General features: G+C 37.5%; 1 protein-coding gene across 4 annotated transcripts in view; it reads left to right on the top strand.

The window, feature by feature from the left end:
* Positions 1–20,607, top strand: part of LOC127434341 (pleckstrin homology-like domain family B member 2) — a 68,484-nt gene that overhangs the window by 8,566 nt on the left and 39,311 nt on the right. For all 4 annotated transcript variants that reach the window (XM_051687000.1, XM_051687001.1, XM_051686999.1 and 1 more), the window contains exons 2-5: positions 2,270–2,338; positions 2,423–2,546; positions 7,804–7,986; positions 18,172–18,291. In XM_051687000.1, the coding sequence (XP_051542960.1) occupies positions 2,270–2,338; positions 2,423–2,546; positions 7,804–7,986; positions 18,172–18,291 (496 nt within the window). The remainder of the gene's footprint in view (positions 1–2,269; positions 2,339–2,422; positions 2,547–7,803; positions 7,987–18,171; positions 18,292–20,607) is intronic.

The following is a 20,607-nucleotide window of genomic DNA, read 5'->3' as shown; positions in this document are numbered from 1 at the left end:
CAGATCCCCTTAACTCCCATGTCCCGTGAAAAATGCAATTTTTCACTCCTTTCGGATTACACCAATTCGTGATGCTTCCATTTGGTTTGTTTGAGGCCCTGGCTACGTTTCAGCGGCTCATGGACCCAATCCTCAGACCTAAGACCAAAAAGGAGGTGAGACATTTCCTGGGGCTGGCTGGCTATTATCGCAGGTTTGTGCCTAATTATTCGACCATCACCAGCCCGCTGAGTGATCTGACTAAAAAGGGGGCACCAGATACGGTCCAGTGGACGGAGCCATGTCAGCAGGCATTCATGCCGGTGAAAGCTGCACTTTGCGGCAGGCCGTTATTGCACTCTCCTATTCTCCCATTTATCTTGCAGACAGACGCATCGGACAGAGGGTTGGAAGCGGTACTGTCCCAGATGGTGGAGTGGGTGGAGCGCCCCGTGCTGTACATTAGTCGCAAATTCTCACTGGGAGACTAAGTACAGCATGATAGAGAAGGAGTGTTTGGCCATCAAGTGGGCAGTACTCACCCTCCGGTACTATCTGTTGGGGCGTGCTTTCACCCTCTGTTTGGACCATGCCCTGCTCCAGTGGCTCCATCGCATGAAGGATGCCAACGCGCGGATCTCCCGTTGGTAACAAGCTCTCCAGCCTTTTAAGTTCGAGGTGGTCCACAAGCTGGGCATGCAGATGGTTGTGGCAGATTTCCTCTCTAGAAATGGGGTGAGGAGTAAGTCATAGGCCGGATGGCTCCCCGGCCTGAGTCGGGCGATGGGGGTATGTGGGCATGGCAGAGCGACGTCTGTGGAGAGCGAGGCCGGGAGAGGAAGAACGGTAAGGATTGACACCTGTGGGAAATTATCTCTAACAGCTGTTCTGTGTTACAGTGAGAGCTGGAGAGGGATAAAAAGGGAATCCAGACCACCAGAGGGGACTGTGTGCGTGATCATTTGGGCTGAAAAGCCAGTAGTGTGTGTTTCACAATGAAAAGTGTGGGAAATAAAGACTCACTTTAAATTGTTTATCTGGCTCCCGCTTCCTCTTTCAATGAGAGAACCTGTAACAAATCAATTTTATGCATGGCTTAAGTGTGGTTCAAGTGTACCTTACTTTTTCGTGCCACAGTATACTATATATAAGTGTATCTGGGCCCTCTCTATTAACTACAACTCTGGGGTGGGATGACTGGACCAAATCAAGGGCCATTTTTCACTACATCTCCACTGGCATGGTATGCCAAAACACTCCCAGTGACTCATGGGAAATAGTAGGCATGGAAAATTCCTGCCTTTTCCTCTTACTACTAGTTAAAAGTGGCCCAATGATGTCCAAGCTCCAAAAATGACAAAAAAGCACCATTGAAGTATTATAAAAGTCTTCTTTACGACTCATGTACTATATTCCAAATATCCTGAAACCATACCATAGCTTTGAGAGAGGAACAGCTTGAAATTTAAGTTATTATCCACTGAAAATTGTCCGAGCCACTGCAGTTCTCAAATCTCATCCACAATCGCCATATTCAAATATGGCACATGAAGACATGTCGCACCTGGTTTGATGCAGAGACAGAATAGGATGAGACGGATCACTGCGGTATACTTTTGAACAGGAGAAATTGTAACACTGAATATGGCGGCTATAGGAATGGAAGACCTACTTTACAGTTTAAAGAGCCCATCACCTTTTTGACAGAAACATTATCTATCCGTTTACTTCTTAACACTATAGCAGCCTGAAAAAAAGTGTGTTTTGTGTAATTCAAGATAAAGAAGCACAATGTATGACACCATTGTTCTGAGATTTTATTGCTGAGTTAGAATATATTATTTGATCGTAATCTCAACCATTTGTTTTGGAGATTTTTGTCTTTAACCATTTAAGTAAATAGGAGCTGTACTGTATCCCGCTTATATCCAATAGAAAGACAGAAAATAGCTGCCTGGAAGTGTTTTGGGATTTTTGGGTTTGATGTCAGTGAGGCCAAGTGCTGTTAGTTGTGCCATTGATTTATACTGAGTATGGACTTTTTATAGTACTTTTTTTGTCATTTTTAAAGTTTGGACAACCCCCGTCCCTATTCACTTTCCAGCATGAGCATTCTACTGAACTTCTTCTTAATTTTTTAAGTATGTCATAGTTCCTGTGGGGGTAATTAGTTCATAAAGGCATGTGATTATTACATTCAACATTGTACAAAACTTATGTGTATGTTAAAATATGTTTACACATGTGTTTTTTTAAATATGTTCGCTTTGCACTCCTTTGTGTGATTCAGGACACTGAGCCAAACTACCCTGCGAGTGCCCTTGAACCGGAGTCAGATCAGAGCCTTGATTCTCCAAAGGTTAGTGGACCACTTGTTTAGCTTTCCTTTGAGTTTTAGAAACTGTTAATCATCTTTAATGCTAAGAACCATCTGCTGTTTTAGAGCCCGCCCCTGGACTTGATTGACACAGGAAAAGTACTGAAAGTTCAAACAGCCTCCCCTCACCTGGTCAGCCTGGGCAGCGGAAGACTTAGTGTGGCCATAACTCTACTACCTCTGAAAGAAGGTCTCTCTCTCTCTATCTCTCTCTGTTTTACTTTATTTATCTTTTGATCTCCCTCCCTCACACACAAACTCAAATAATCATGAATAACGCCCTGCACAAAGAATAGAGCTGTAAATAAGACACTCTATCTTTGTAGCTCTATCTGTGTGTGCCTTCATGAAACAGTGTATGCATGTGGCTTCTATTGTTAGTGCTGACTGGGGCCACATGCCTGCTGGGGTTAAATACAGCACTGAGGTTATCATAGAGGAAGAGGGCAGAAGGATGAGGATTTTCTGTAAATATTCCCAAAATGGATTCCAGTGTGTCTTATTTAATCTTATTTCTTAAAGCAGGGGTCAGGAACCTATAGCTCGCGAGCTATAGCTGGCTCTTTGTTAAAAATCAAGCGGCTCACCAGGTGTCTCACCATTCACCAACACATGATCATTTAAAACTTTCTAGATATAATTTTCCTGAAGAAAGTGTGGGTGTGATTGCAAAGCTTGAAGTCATAGACACTGTTTTGATTTCCTTTCTCCCGAATTTGTCATACAGCCTACTCCTGGTGAACAAGGTTTGAAATTAACACCTGCCAAATGCAGATTTTTCATGCACAGTGGCAGGTAATTTTGCTGATGTACCAGCCACTGTGGAGGGTGACCTGTAAGACTTCTCGGAGTGATATACTGTATGACAAGGAATTAGACACAAAGACGTGCGTTTGACGAAATGTGTGAATATATTTTGAAGAACAAACAAGAGAAAAGCCGCCTATGTGCGTCTGATTTGATATGTGTGCGCAGTGAGCTCCGCTATTCACGAATGCATTGAAAGCGCTTCTCCAAGACACGCACATGCATAGAGTTCTGGGCTTCTTTTCCCAATAACTATTGATCTTAGCAGTTAAGAGGATTTTCCACGAGCGATTTTACGAACGTTCGCTATTTTTTTATGTGCGCCCAGGGTGTGAAATAGCACCCGCCACCCGCCAAATGCGACGAGGCTCAATCCAGTTCGCAAGCTCCTTGTCCAAATGCAGGTATTTCATGCGCAAGTAATTTTGCTCATCTACCCGCAACAGGCAGGTGACCTGTAAGATATCTCAGAGTGACACATGACAAGAAATGTTGTTAGTCACAAAGACACACGCTTGAAGAAACTTTATTATATTTTTATTATATAAAAACAGACAAAAGAAAAGCCGTCATTGCTCATGTCTGATTTGCTGTTTGTTCTGAGGAGTGCAGAACTCATAGAACACAAAAGAGTTATCACTCCTTTTTCTCTGTTTCTCTGTTTTTCTGAAAACTTTTTGTAAGAATAAAGTCCTTTATGAGAATGCTGCAAATGATCTCCGATCATCTCAGAAGCTGCTGTGAGTTTCGCTTTATTTCCACGGAGCAGTTCACTCTTAAGCATTGTGAATGCAAATCTGTTATATATAATATATAAATATATATATATATATATATATATATATATATATATATATATATATATATATATATATATATATATATATATTGTATTAAAGAAACAAAGACGGTAGTGATTAAATCATCAAATAATATATTACACCTTGAACCTAAAACTGAGTTCTATTTTCTTTTCTTTAGGCAGCATAAACTGTACTACCAAAACGCAATACAAAATACATTCGATAATAATACACATTTGGCAGCATTTTTTTGGGAACACACAGGAATTTATTAGGCTTATTTATTATGATTATTATTGTTATTATCTTTACATTTATAATTGTCTTTAGTTCTTAATTTGTAGGCTATTAGTAATTTTTCACCTGTTGTCCCTGACTGATACTTGCGTGATGGCAAATGGGGCCGTTGGAGATGGTAAATATTTGGATTTGGGGAGGTGGTTATATATATGATTTTTTTGATCACTTCATTATTTTAATTGCTTTTTCAATTCATTTAAAGTGCAATTTGAATTTAGAAATGTATTTTGTTTAAGTTTTTCATGTTTCAATAAATTAATTGAATTTTTAAAGCAAAATCAATACCCCTGGCAGGGGTGTTGACGATGTAATCGGATATCGCAATATTTTTTAAGGCAATTATCTTTCAAATATATATTTTTTTTACATATCTCCTTGCCCAAAAGGGAAGTGAACTTTTTCATGAACAGTTGTAAAATGAAGTCATTTTATGGAGACCTGCACAAACACTTGTACTCAATTCCATATTACATGTTACCTATTAATTGTTGCATATTTGTTTTCTTTTTGTGTTTTTGAATAGTCTATGGGCAATATAAACATTTTATTTGATTGAAAAATTTTGTTTTTTGAAAATAGTAAATTATTAGTTTGTGCTATGGCTCTTTCAAAAAAATGCATCAAGCAAAGATTTAAAAATTGGCTCCTCAGTAAAAAAAGGTTCCCGACCCCTGCCTTAAAGGAAAGATTCACCCACAGTTTACTCTCCCTCAAGTTATTCCAAATCCATTTTTTTCTTCTTCTCCGTGGAACACAAAAGGCACAAAACACTTCAGCTTTTCATACAATGACAGTTCATAGTGACCGTGTCTCTCAAGCTCCAAAATGGACAAAAAACACAAAAACAATTACCATTACATTTGTTCTAACAGCCCGTGCTGTTAAGTCTTCTGAAGTCATACAATAGCTTTGTGCAACGAACAGACACAAATGTATAGTAATGCTTTATTTATGTTATGTTTATTGTTTTAATCAATATTGTTCATCAATTTAAAAAAATTATATTAATTTCATTCTGTGTAAAATTTTAGCAATTAGCATAAAAATCACTGCAATGAGAACCAATTAATTTTATGTCAGTGAGCACATTCATATGCACACCAATATGCAGATAACAAAAATCAGCTAATTCAAAAAATCCAACAACAGAAGAAAACACATGAAAAAGTGTGGATTTACATGAGATTTGTAATCATCAGGTTATTCTCTGCTTTTCACATAAAAACGTAAAAAGGCATTCACACAGGATTGTGCATGTAAACATGCTCATTGACGTCCAACTCGCTCCATATTTAATTTAAGTGCTACGGTCGAGGGGAGGATTTTTAGTGAATAAAGGATAACATTTCAGTTTATTTTCATTTTTTGGTGAACTATTACTTTAACGATATGAAGGGTTCACCTGTCTCCGATTACACACAGGTGTCAGGCTAGTTCTAATGACACCACATCTGCACACACACACACTCCCCACACCCTTCCCTAGCCCTCTTATCACAGTCGTCATAGTAAACATTGGAATGCAAAGAAAGGTGCAGGAAATGAAGTGTGCAACCTATCAGAATAGAGACAGGATGAGGAGTCAAGCTGACTTCCTCCCAGTGGGACTTAGCAATAAAGTCACACAAGTATAACAGTTCGTCCACAGCGTTGGACACACACAGAAAACAATTTAAACCTGCCTTTTCAGGGGAGCCTAATTATGTTTTTATATAAAAAGAGCAAATATTTGACACTTACTAATAGACTGTGAGGTGTTACGCAGTGTAATGAGGCGATTTGCATCACTGGTCGAGTGTGTGAGCCTGCAGAGGTCAGAGCAGAGTGGAAATATAAAACAGAAGTGTTTAACCACACACATGATTCCTTGACACAGCATGTCTCCGTGTCAAGTGTTTCTCTTAACATTGCCTGTAAAACTCTGATGACTCAAATCCATGCTCAAAGTCCATGCTTTCATCAAAATTCATTTAAAAAAGCCTTCAGGTGGTAAAGCAAAGACGTAAAGCCCCACGGTTTGACAGGTCTCGTTGGCACTGAATGAACATGTCAACTGAACTAACAACTACACAATATATAGGTCTTACAGATAAACTGATTTAAACATAGATAAACACACTGCAGGCATATGTACAGTATTTACAGTCTCACATGGTAATTAAAATCAAACTTGAATCTACTGACAGACACATCAAAAACTTGCCATCAAAGTCTTGGCATCCAAAAAGCATACCTCATATTTAAAGGGGAAGTACAAGCAGTAACTTCAAGAAGTTAAAATACAGTCAATCTTTTCTTTTAAAAAAGTAGTTAACTGCACTACCAGCCACTAACAAAAAGTTGCTAAATACATTGAAGAAAATATTTTTAGAAATTTAACAATCGGATGATGCGCAAACGCACCCACAAAATCACTGCTGAACGCAATTTGCATGCGCAATTCTGATCTTGAGGTTATATTCTGAGCGCTATATAGTGGAGGATGCCGCAGACCACCACATTTGACACAACCTGCCAGGACTCTATAGCATCACTTTGATCCAGTCACATGGATCATCTCTTAAACATGCAGAACGTGTGCTTGATGACACCGCGCATCTGGATATATGCCAGGTTATAATGCTCTTCTCCATCATTTGATGAATATTTGATTAATTACTGCTGATATGATCGGTTGAAAATGTTCACAATCATCTTTTTTTAAATAAAATACATTTTACCACCTACTTTCATTTGGCAGTAATAGCTTGAATGAAGCGCAATCTACAATGAGCCTAATTTGCATAATGTAAAAAGGAGGTGTATTCACGCGGAATAACAATACTTAATTTAAATACTCAAGACGCAGCGCAATTTCAGTGCCGATTGTGACTGCTAAAGTAGATTGCGGGTGGTTAGTGAATAAGTGGCAAGTTTTTGCGCTGAATTACCATGTGCAAAAGTGGCGCAACTGTTTAGTGAATCTGCCCCTAAATATTTTGCTTAAAAAAAGAAGGCAAAGTCCCTTTAAGGCTGAACATGGCTCAAATGAATTAGTGAATCATTTTAGTGAACTGGTTCATTAACATGAACCATCTGCAAAATCCGACTCAACTCAAATGAATCAGAGTTCCCAATGCTAAATATAAGTAAATCGTTTATTTTTAGCAGTTCATTACATGAACTGTCCGAAAGAACCGATTCACTTAAATGGTTTTCCCAGCGCTAAGGTCGATGTAAGTGCATTTGGTTAATCCCTCGTCTCCACTGCTGCGTTAACAATAAAATAGCATTTTATGATGATACACTTAGTAAACTACTCTCCAACACTGCTCTTGCCATTGGTTATGCCAGTGTTGATGTGTTTGGCTGGTCAGGATTCTCAAACAAACAGAGCAATGTTTTGAAAATGCCATAGAGCCACAGAATTTACACTTTTCAGGGAAATGACCTCCAAATGTCTTTCTTATAATTGACAATGAATATTAAGCTGAAATAGGGGAAACTATTTGAAACATTAAAACAAGTTATGTGACCTTTAAAAACTTTTTATTGAAGGAGTGACATGCATAGGCCGTGATGATGCCCCTGTACCTCAGGACATAATTATCGAGGGACCCGGCATTGAAGCAGAACACTGCAAAATCAAGAACAGACGAGGGGTCATCACTCTGGACCCCTGCGGAAACCTGTGTTCACTCGATGGGGTCCCTGTCACCAGGCCCACACAACTCACACAAGGTAACCACAACACAATTTGATTGGTGTGTATCTTGGTTTTACTGATGTGTACTAGATTGGAACAGTCTGTGCATTCAGACCCCATGCTGTGTTTGTAGTGCTTGAGAGAAAAAGCATTTACGGTATAGGACTGCCATGCAGTTAAAGCTACAGTGTATAATTTAAGTGCCATTTGTGGCACCAAATGGGATTGCAAAAATTATTTAGAAATGATTTTCAAACAGGTTTTTTAAACACTACTGCCATTGCTCGGACAATCTAACACCTTTGGTTGAGACTGCTAAGCCACAACATTCATGCATTCTAAAAGAAATCAACCTATGAATGGCTTACTGATAGTTTTAATTGATTTTAACATTAAAAAAAAATACACGCACCAGCTTTAAATAAAAACACTGATGATTTGTTGAGCATGAGTGTTTTGATTTGTTTGCTTTGGAAAACAGTGTGCCGATCTAAGTAAGTAAAGGGGAAGAGGTTTATGACCTGAGAATGAGATGCGTTATGTATTGGAAATACATAATGTGTCTTTTCCAGCAGGGTCTTGAATTTAGACGTTACGCAGAGTGTAATTGCTCTGGTTTTGGATCGTTTTTTTATGCAACGCTGTGACTCAGAGCTTCCAGAGGCAATTATTACAGAGCTTAGATTAAGCTTGACTGATTTTCTTCCCCAAGGTTACATTTTCCCATAATTCCTGCATGCTTCAGCCTCACCTATTTCCTCAACAAACCATCCATCATTTGCTTTGCTTATTTTCAAGCTTTCTCCTTCTCAGTGAGAGCCATTTGGATAAACGTTCACCAGGCATATTTATTCCGGCACTCTTCAGTTGTGAAGTACAAATATTGACTGGATTTGTGTCTTAAACCTCTGTCTTTGTTTCTTTGGGTGGGACTTGCAGGATTAACAAAAGGCAATGCAAATGAAGACAACTCCCTTTCAGGTTTTGAATCTTTGTGAAATCCATTTTATTCAATGATTCAGAATTACAGAGAGACTGATTATGAAAGATCTCATATATCTGTACTGCGTAAAGAAGCCACATGCGAGCGAAGGGATGCAAACTGTGAAAGTGAAATGGAGACATTTTTGAGGCTATTCTTTCCAGACTCTTAATGCTTTGGGTCGAATAGCTTAAAGCTGAGAGCACAATCAATGTAGGGCTGGTAGTAATCAGGAGAACTGAGAAGTCTGTTCCAACTCCCCCTTTCTACTTGCTGTGATGCAACAAGACAGTTGCAAAACTTTACTGGCAAACTACTTGATTTATTTCAGACTCAATATCTATTATTAGACTGTTCCAGAGTATATGAGTCTGTTGGATAGTTATCTAATTCTGACTAAGGTGTCTGGTATGTAAACAGCAGAATACCTTTAAAATATATTAAAATTATATGTGTGTGTGTGTGTGTGTGTGCGTGTGTGTGTGGATATATATATGTGGCCAAGTGGAGAAATTTCACGTAATTTATCTCTAGTCATAAATTGGACGCGGCCCCTTTAAAACCCACTTTTTCCGGCACTCTCTTGTGTTACATACATGAACATACCTTGTGCAAGAGTGCTCCCAGTTTTGTTCATCATTTGAGAATTCTTTGAGGAAATATCAAATTTTACACAAAATGCTTATAAATTGCATTAAATATGTGTTCAGAAGAGTCATATGTTAAAATTGAGTGTTTGTTATGGATTATTTTTGAAGGATGCATATGGATTGCATGTGTGGAGTTTGACCATGTTTTTGCATACATGCATACATTCACAACCCACCGGCTACAAATATATATATATATATGTGTGTGTGTGTGTGTGTGTGTGTGTGTGTGTGTGTAAACTGTATACTGTATATTTCTAAACTAGGTCAATTTGTATATATCTTATTAAATTATATATTATACATGTTATAGTACAATACAGCATTTTTAAATTAGGGAGTCCCTGGGTCTGAAAAAGCTGACAACTCCTGGCCTACATCAGTAGTACACCATGCATCCTAAATGATCAAGGCTGTAAAGGTTTTTGCTTACATTCACATGATGATGGTGAGGGTCCAGATAACAGAACAGGATGATGCTCAGAGATACATTTTTGAAAAACTTTATAATTGATTTCAGTTTGAATCAGAGTTGCACAAAATATTGCACAACAGGAAAAGTCCTGCAGACAGCAGAAAAATAAGTTCAGGATAAACATTTTTAAATTATATTCTATAATGATCTCTATTTTATATGGAGTGTATTAGGCTTTCTCAGATATTTCCTTATCTCTGTGAAAAGGTTGACAAAGAAAAGGGGAGGGGGTGGGGATAAATCTGTCCTTGTTTTATGAAGGTAAATCAGTAGCAAAACTCAAGAGCTTGCATATTTGGATTTGAGAACTTACATTTTAAATTACAATAAATATTTGTACTCATAAGTTGAAACTTACACTTACAGCACCGATTTGAAAACTTGTAAAATAAAAATTTGAAGTTGAATGTTGCAATCTGCACTCACAGTCAATATTTAAAAGCTTGTGTTCTGAATTCTCAATTGCAGACTAGTAGTCACAAATGTATAAAATGAAATTCACATAAATACAACTACAGACACAAACTTGTATTACACATTAACTTTTGTACTTTAATTCATTTTCGCAGTACAACCACAAATCGGCACTTACAACTTCTCAAATCTGCCACTGCAACTTTAAATCTTCACGCCTTGACTTTTGCAACTACTTTTGCGAAAAACCTGTAGCAAAAGTCATTTAAAATCCTGTATTAGTAGACTTGTAAAATCCTGATGTGAGAGAGCAAGACCAATATTCGGCGGGGGAGGGTCAATGAAGTCGTTTTATTAGTTGATGCCTAGCCAATGAATGCCACCAGTGTGGATCGTGTTAATTGGGGATGTGTGCGTGCATGTGAATAATTTCACTTGTCTTTTCAGCAGATTTGTTCAATGTGAATTGCCAAGGAGCCAAAAGATGTTTTGCACATTACAAAAAATTGTTGGTAATATTATTAACCCGCTTTGTTTCCTTGATGTCTGTTCTAATGTATTTGACACAGTTTAAGAGCGATCAGCCTATAATGCTTTAATGTTGCAAATAAAATAATTCCACTTGCGATTTACTGCTCTGACAAGTGTAATCGCCAGTTCCCATTCAAACCAATGTGCACGTTAACATGGGAAACCAGATGTTACCATGTGAAGCTGTTAAAATCGCTCTTACACTGTGTCAAGTTCATTAGAACAGACATCAATGAAACAAAGCGGGTTAATAATGATACCAGCAGTTTTTTTATAATGTGCAAAACGTCTTTTCTTTGCTCCTTGGCAATTCACGTTGAACGAATCTGCTGAAAAGGCAAGTGAAATTATTCACTTGCACGCATGCACATCCCCAGTTAACACGATCCCCAGTTGATCCATAACATCGGCTCTGCTTTGCCCTAACAAAAAGGCATGGGCTGGCGCTGTGGCGTGACGTCATCGCGTACAAAAACGTCCCATTTCATTGGCTAGGCATTAGCCAATAAAATGACTTCATTGACCCTCCCCCTCCAAACACTGGCCTTGCTCTCTCACATCAGGATTTTACAAGTGCACAAGTGAGTTTTATAACAGGTTTTTCGCAAAAGTAGTTGCAAAAGTCAGTGCATGAAGATTTTAAGTTGCAGTGGCAGATTTGAGAGGTTGTAAGTGCCGATTTGTGGTTGTACTATGAAAATGAATTAAAGTACACAAGTTTGTGTCTGTAGTTGTATTTATGTGAATGTCATTTTACACATTTGTGACATGTCTGCAATTGTGAATTAAGAAAAAAACTTTGAATTATTATCTGTGAGTGTAGATTGCAACATTCAACTTACAATTTTTATTTTACAAGTTTTCACATCGGTGCTAAATTTCGGAGTGTAAATTTCAACTTATGAGTACACATATTTATTGTACAAGTTATCAAATCCAAATATGCAAGCTCTCGAGTTTTGACTACTGATTTGCCTACATATCTCTCTGTCTTTCCAGACTTTGCTTTTACAAATAGGCTAAATTTAAAGATTACTTGTGTTTACGGTCATGCATCACTGAACTTTAAAGCCGCACTGTGTAAGATTGGTTTAAAATGTGGTTAAAAATGAACAAATTTCCATTATTGATTAAGTACATAAACAATCAATGTTCAAAACAATGTCCTTACCTTACCCAGATTAATTTCGGTAAGCCTATAAAAATCATTTTTATTTTGAGCTGTTGGGTCAGATTTGGCGTGAAATTTTGCTTATGTTGTTCCTCTCTACGTCATGACATCATGTCCGTAACACAGGAAAGAAGTACGGCTGTCATGTGTTCCGGCTGAGGATGCTGTTCAGTTCAGTCAGTCACAATCACACAGTTCAGGATGGCATCTGCAGTCTGGATAGATGTTAATCTGTTATCCGTTTGGCGAAGTTGTTTGCCTGCTATAATGCTTGGAATTGGATACAGTATGTTGTCTGGTACAGGTAATGCTTTTATGAATCGAACATTATTCGTGTGTTTACCGATCATGATCCATTGTCAGAGGAAGTTACTGTGCATGTTTACTAATACGTATGACTTCTGAAATTGACTTCTTGTACATATTATTTTCATGCTTAATAAAGTATATTTTATCCCCATTATTGCTCGTTTTATGTTTTTAGTTTACAGTGTTATTAGGCCTACAGTTTCACTTGCTTTATCAATTGCCGTGTTCATTTTTTACAGTTTTTCGTTTTAGTCACAGATTTAGTCTTTTGACAAAAATGTCCTCTAAAAATAGTCAATATTTTGTCATGTTATATTCATTAATTTTAGTCAGTTTTACAAAAAAAATGACATAAAATTTAAATAAACGAAATAATATATTTTACTTGATGATGACGTGCAAAATGGATAAAGGTGTCAAACTTTAATCAAATATTCAAATATTTAGGTACTAATGTATGAACATTTTCTAATGAAAACATATCAAACATACAGTATAAATGTACATAAGCCTACTGTCCTTGTTGTGAAAAACCTGAGCTCCTGAAATAATAATGAATAGACTTAAGTATTAGCTACTTTTTAGAAATTAGCCTGTACTCTGAATTCTTCATGCTTTAGAGACTTATCATTTTCCTTGAAAGGATATTGCATTGCATGTAGCGTGTTTCTTAACAGTGTAACAGTGTATTCACAATGCAAGTTACGCAATGCAAATTACAATTATTCTGACTAGCGCATCATTTAATTAAAGTTCACATGTTCATTCGTTTCGTTGTGCAGATGTAAGTTGTTCCATAAATGTTGTGGATATATTGATGAATCTCATGTATAAATAGGATATGTTTGAATGAGGTATACCTCATTTTAAAGCAGTTAATTTTGCCGGTGTTAGCAAGTTCAACTCATGGAGCTCAAGTGGAGAAATGCCCAACACACTGGATTAATGGGTTAAATGAATCCATTTATAATATCTTCTATTTACAGATTATCAAGATGTTTCTTCTTCTGTTTATATCTTGCACTGTTAATATCTTGCAGTGTAATTTTATCGTCATATTTTTGTCAACAGTAGCCTATATGCTTTAATGGATTCATATATGATTATAAGTAGCTTTATCTTCTCTGATATTGGAAGAAATTCGTTCAGTGGCTCTAGGTGCCATGTACAGTTTGAGATCAAATTGATAACAATCCACTGATGTTCTGTTATGTCTAAATATGTTAATGTGTTTGTGCATACATTATAATCCAGCATACCCGAAATGTTTTTAGAGTATCATAACATTACAGTTGTTTTGTCTGAGTCAAGTTTTGGATGTCAGCACATGACCTGTGACCATGATTCCAGGGAAAAGGGGCAATTATGTTATTCCTTTTAATAATCAAATAATGTGTACCCAATATCCTTGTCAAGATTAAGAGGTTTAATTAGCTAGCCAGTTTTGATCTCAGATTTATAGCCTTGAACAGATATGTTAAATGTTTCATTGTACCAGAAGATTGATTCCTTGTGGTGCTGGGTTAATCGAATAATTTGAGCAGCGAACTGTGCATAAACTAACATGCACATTTCATTATGTGATCAAAGGGATCTTATTTTTAATCCAAGTCTGCTTTAGATTTTTTTTTTTTTTTTTTTTTTTTTAATGAAGCAGCTGTGTTGGTGATTCGTTTGTGGTGCAGGAAAAGACTTGCAATAAACAGCATTAACTCTTTTATGAAAGTCTGTTTGAGTCCTGGAAACATTTTATTAACCTTCGCAAATGTGTTCTGTGAATAATTAGTTACGTGCGAATACTTAGATGACAAAAAATTGCAATCGCATGCGGTCAAACACATTGGCAGGAACACCTTAGATTGGGGTGTTACACTTAGACATGTAAACCTCTGTTACTTTTAAAGTTTATATATTTAGCTTTTTAGCCTTTGGAGCACAGCTGTGTAGACTAAACACTTATCGCTGTTAGGCACTAGTGATGTCCAGTTTGTGAATGAATCATTCTTTTGAACCGGTTCTTTTTAGTGAATGAGTTGAACTAGTTCACCAAATCGGACAGAATCGTTTGAAACAGTTCTTGTCTCAAGTCAACACTGATCCACAAGTTACTCTATATTAACCTGTCTCTCAGATGTGCCTGACACTCCAAATCGAAATGAGCCGAAAACTGAGAGTAATATTATCCTAGAACTGGTGATATCTGCTTTTGCCAACTCTTCTTTGCAATTAACCATTCCAACTAGTTCACAAATCGGACTGAACACTTGGGTCACAACAGCTCTCGAGTCAACAGTACAATGAGTCGCGTGCAGCAGTTCTCGAGTCAACAGTACAATGAGTCACTCGTAACCATTCTCGAGTCAACAGTACACTGAACTGAGAATCGCCTCTTTCGGAGGTGTCCAACATCCTGAGAACCGATGAGTTGCTGACATTCAGCACGTGTGTGATTAAGGTGTGAAATGTATGTTTCACTTGTATTTTGCTGAACAGTGTGTAACAAAGAAAACATACTGGAAATATGTTTATGATTTGATTGTATTACCGTTTTATCATCGTATGAAAATGATCCAGTCTACAGCTCTTATGTTAGCAGTACATTGAGTCAATCACAGCAGTTCTCGAGTCAACAGTACATTGATCCGAGGACAGCAGCTCTTGAGTCAACAGTACATTGAGTTGATCACAGCAGATCTCGAGTCAACAGTACACTGATCCGAGGACAGCAGCTCTTGAGTCAACAGTACATTGAGTTGATCACAGCAGATCTCGAGTCAACAGTACATTGATCCGAGGACAGCAGCTCTTGAGTCAACAGTACAATGAGTCACTCGCAGCAGTTCTCGAGTCAACAGTACACTGATCCGAGGACAGCAGCTCTTGAGTCAACAGTACATTGAGTTGATCACAGCAGATCTCGAGTCAACAGTACACTGATCCGAGGACAGCAGTTCTCGAGTCAACAGTACACTGATCCGAGGACAGCAGTTCTCGAGTCAACAGTACACTGATCCGAGGACAGCAGTTCTCGAGTCAACAGTACACTGATCCGAGGACAGCAGCTCTCACGTCAGCAGTACATTGAGTCGATCACAGCAGTTTGCGAGTCACCAGTACACTGAACTGAGAATCGCCTCTTTCTGACATAATACTGAGAACTGCTGATCAGTGAGCAGCTGATGAGCATGCGTGAACTGAGGACTTGAATGAGGGGGCGAAACATTTCAGTCGAGAGATGTAAACAAATTTTACTATAGAGTATTGTGCATGCAGATTATATTTGAAGTTGTGATTAGCTGGATCATGGTTTCTGTAAAAAAGGATGAGTTGATTAAAACTAGTTTAATCACTTTTTATGCTTTAAACATGTGTAGAACATCCATGTTTGTATATCAGTGTCAGTATTGGGTGCTTTAGGTGAAAACATTAATGTAGGATGTATTGTAAGATCACTGAATGAAACACTGATGACAATAAACACCCTTATTATTATAACTTAATTAAATACAATGTTATAATCAGCAATATGCCCTTACATATGGCTTTATTGAATGTGTTTGTGCGTGTTTTCTAGGACACCGGCATATTAGCATTATATATAGTGACGTCATTACGTGATGACATACATGAACTGATGAATCGGTTTTTTGAACCAGTTCATTGAAACGAACCGCCCAAAAGAACCGGTTCACGGAAAAGAATCGAACTTCTCATCACTATTAGGCACGCATGTGCGCACACACACACGTGAATGCTTTTGTTTCAAGACTGCAGTGTGTTTCTCTGAAAGTGTTATTCCTGTTGTTATGAAATCAGTGCATCGTGTGGCTTAGACCATCTGTGTCCGTTGTGTACACATTTGGAACTTTATAAAGTAAAGTCCAGAGAAACCAGTCAAAACTGAATGTTCTGCCAGTGTACAAAACTCAGGAATGCGTGGACAGATTTAGGAGACTGAATGTGGTTTGGCATGTTAATGACACACAAGACTTAAGTCCACTCAACAGAGGTTACTGAAACGTGAAGGTGGGGCAGTCATGGGCGTTCAGGGAACTTTTCACCTTTTGTAGCATGTGGTTCCATCTTTGATTCAGACTAAATGGATTATGCATGGAAATAGACCTTTATACAACTGTGCTGGAAGCATATAGTATGTCTATTAAACGCCAATCAGTGTTGTTCCTTTGTAAAACCAATGAGCATGGCAAAAATCTAGCAAATTCACAGACAGTTTTGAATGGAGTTGTTTTCCTCAGACTGGCTTTTTCAACTTTTACACCCTCATTTCTCATATCCAGCAAAAAAAGACCACAGAGGCCAATATTTTGGGGTTTCACTGAGGAGGAAAAAAGAGGTCCCGTATATTTTCCACAAGCCATTATTCCGCTCTCTATGACCTTTTTCCAGGCTTGCATCCATTTGCCGGTCTGTGGTCTCTGATTTCAGATTAGTGGAAAAAGCAGACCCAAAACCTCATACCCAGTGCTTTCTTATAGACAATCAGGAAAATTTAATGTTAAAGCCACTTTCATAGTAAAATAAGCTTTGTTCTTTAATATGTGCAGCAACACTGAGTGACAACAGAAGTAAGTGGTATTATGAGGTTGAAAAATAGCATATTAAACTGAATTAAGAACAGACTTTTCTTTTCTTTTCTTTTCTTTTTTTTTTTAAGAGAAAACATCCTGTTAGCTTATTGAGCTCTAGAACTACATAACCAAAAACAGTCAGTACGTTTACATACTAAGTTATAATCGATCTACATCATGATTTTATTTTATTTTATTTTTATTTTTTTCTGTGTGTAGTGGAGCTACAGTCTTAAAAGTATAGTTCACCCAAAAATGAACATTATCTCATAATTTACTCAAGTCATACACATCTGGGATGGTAAATTTTTTAGAGAATTTACATTTTTGGGTGAACTATCCCTTTAATCTGTCTGTCCAAGTATACATGATACGATGTGTAATGGAATATTTGAAGGAAGGGCATCAACTGAGGAAGTGCCTATGTTGTGTGTCACGTCTGTCTTTTGGAGAATTTTCCTGGACAAAGGCAAGGTAAAATCGCATTATCTTATTCCAACTTTGCAAAACACGAACTGGTACGATTTCGGACTATAGCAGCTACATGAAATTTGAACATAAAAAGACAAATTATTGTTTTAATCTGACTGAAATATACATTTTAATTCTATTTTCAGTAAACATTCTGAGTGATTATGAGTAATAATGTCTCTATATCCCTCTCATGCCTTGAGAAACATAATCCCACATTTTTGTTGCAGCTATGGCTTTTTAATATATACTTTACCTAAAGACCTGCAGTACAACAGCTCAATATCTACCGTGAATGCTGGTTCCGGACACATGACCCGAATGCTTACTTGTCTTATTGGTCAGCTTTTGTTTGTTTGTTTGTTTGTTTGTTTGTTTTCACCCAGCAAAAATGTTGAACGCTAAAAATGGCTTACATATAGTTGTCTTTGCACAAGAAACTAGAATAAGAGAAAGCATTTTATCATCAAGAAAAGGTAATCTCTAAGTTTTGACCCTGGTGTCTTTACTCCATGGGATTTCAATGGTCAGTATGATTTAAAAAGAAAACCAACTAACACATAATGGTGTTTTTTGGCCTTTCTCAGGTTGATTAAGTCCATGTGCGTTTATATTCTTCTCTCTGCAGGTTACACACTCTGTCTGGGTAAATCCTGTACCTTTCGTTTTAACCATCCTGAGGAGGCAAACCGAATGAAGAGCATGTTGCCTCAGAAGAGTCCAGTTTCTCCTCTGGTGTACAGCACAGGTAGAGGTTACTTTCTCTCTTATTCCCTTTTTTACAAACTTAACCTACCATCACTGTCAACCTCCATTCATACTCTTCACCTCTTTTCTTTAAAGGTATAGTACTCCTAAAAATGAATCAAATTGATCATTTTTTTTACCCTCATATTGTTCCAAACCTATTTGACGAAAGAAAGAAAGTCATAAAGGTTTGGAATGACATGAGGGTGTGCAAATAATGACAGAATTTTCATTTGTGGGTAAACCATCACTTTATCTATCTTTAGCTCTCTGATGCCTCAAAATCCCTCAGAAACTGAAACCACTGATCTTTTCAACAAACACACACACACACACACACACACGGCCCAGATCCCATATCACAATAAGCCAGCTGAAACTCCGTGAAGGATCCTCATGTGTGTGTGTGTGTGTGTGTGTGTGTGTGTGTGTGTGTACCAGGGTTATTTTCATAAACTAAAACTGAAAATAAGATGAAAATTATTGATCAAAAAACATTTTCGTAAACTGAAATAAAATAAATATTTCAAAGTAAATTAAAAACTAACACTAAATGAAACTAACAACAGTTATTAAAACCCTAATTGAAATAAAATAATAATCATCAAAAATAAATAATCATTTTTGTAATAAACAAGCTCTCATCACATGGCAGAAACATCTGACCTGTGTGGCTGTTTAGGGGAATACCTGCAGATGGGATGCAGCCTAATGCACGTGAGGTTAGCTGAGCCTGCTAGTACTGATAGACTGACAGATGAAGATGACTCGGACATGAAGGATGGCTGCTAGGAAATGACTGTTGTGTGGGACTATTTCGAGTTTTCTTCTGTAACTGGAAAAAGCAAATGCATTGTCACATTCAATCATATGATTTGTGGTGTTGAAATTAAGGGGAAAAGCCCCACAAACCTGAAAGTACATTTGCAAACCAATCATCGCGAGGAGTACAAATCATTCATGGCGAAAGATTCGGAAACGAAGAGTACCATCAATAATAATGAAGTTGAAGCTACTAGATCTCCACTTGGGAAGCAGCAGACTCTGACCTTGTGTTTCCAAAGATCTGAGGTTAGGACGAAAATTTCAAATGGATATAAGAAAGGTGACACAGTTGTTGTTAATTGGGTGTGCGCACGTGGCTGACCGGTGTGTTGCATGAGGCAATTGCGATGCGGGAGTGTTCAGTGATGGGCTTTATAACGTGCACGGAAGTGGAGCCGGTGGACTTTTTGGTGCCCCCACAGGGTAAGACAGTGCCCCCTCTATGGGTTTGGTGCCCTACGCAGACTGTCATCAGCGGCGGTACTGGACTGGCATGTCCACCAGACTGTGTGATTCGGTAGAGTCAAAACTTTTAATGCTGCTCTTGACCGCAAGTTCATCACTCCCAGCGCCGCACGGATAAATTCACTGATTGCGCTAAAAATGCAAACCGCAACTCAACGTGTGAAAGAAATGCTGAGAGAGACGCACAAAGTGACTATATGTGTAGATGGATGGAGTAAAAAGGCTTGACTGCTTCATTTTTGTGTATTGTGTAAGTTTGCCAAGCTTAAATTCAAATGTCTTGCTTTGGTCAACACTCTGGAAGTGTTCTGTTAACTCTAATAAACTATAATTACTAAAACTAAAACTGAAACTAAAATATATAAAAATGAAATAGAAATTTGTTCACAACATAAAAATTAAACTAAAACTAACAAAATCATTAATGAAACTAACTAAAACTAAACTGAAAGGTATAGCAAATCTGAAAACAATATTAAATGCAAAACTATAATAACATTGGTGTGTATAGGTTTGGCTATACTTGTGAGTGGCAAATCTTTTGAGAATGTCCTCACTAATATAGTGAAACTGGTAGACAACCCACTAGTGAGGATATTTTAGGTGGTCCTCACTAGTAAAAAAGGCTCATAAATCAGTCAAATCATGTTTAGCTTTAAATCTACATATGCACAGGTTTCTGTGAGGGTTAGGTTTAGGGGAGGGTTAGGGTTAGGGGATAGAATATATCTTTAGCTTGCTATGAAATCAATGGAAATCTATGAGATGTGTACAGGTGCATCTCAATAAATTAGAATGTCATGGAGAAGTTCATTTATTTCAGTAATTCAACTCAAATTGTGAAACTCGTGTATTAAATAAATTCAATGCACACAGACTGAAGTAGTTTAAGTCTTTGGTTCTTTTAATTGTGATGATTTTGGCTCACATTTAACAAAAACCCACCAATTCACTATCTCAAAAAATTAGAATACATCATAAGACCAATAAAAAAAACATTTTTAGTGAATTGTTGGCCTTCTGGAAA

Source organism: Myxocyprinus asiaticus, chromosome 44 (assembly GCF_019703515.2).
Source record: "Myxocyprinus asiaticus isolate MX2 ecotype Aquarium Trade chromosome 44, UBuf_Myxa_2, whole genome shotgun sequence".
NCBI lineage: Eukaryota > Metazoa > Chordata > Actinopteri > Cypriniformes > Catostomidae > Myxocyprinus > Myxocyprinus asiaticus.
Note: the sequence above shows the minus strand (reverse complement) of the source record. Positions and strands in the feature narration are given on the sequence as shown.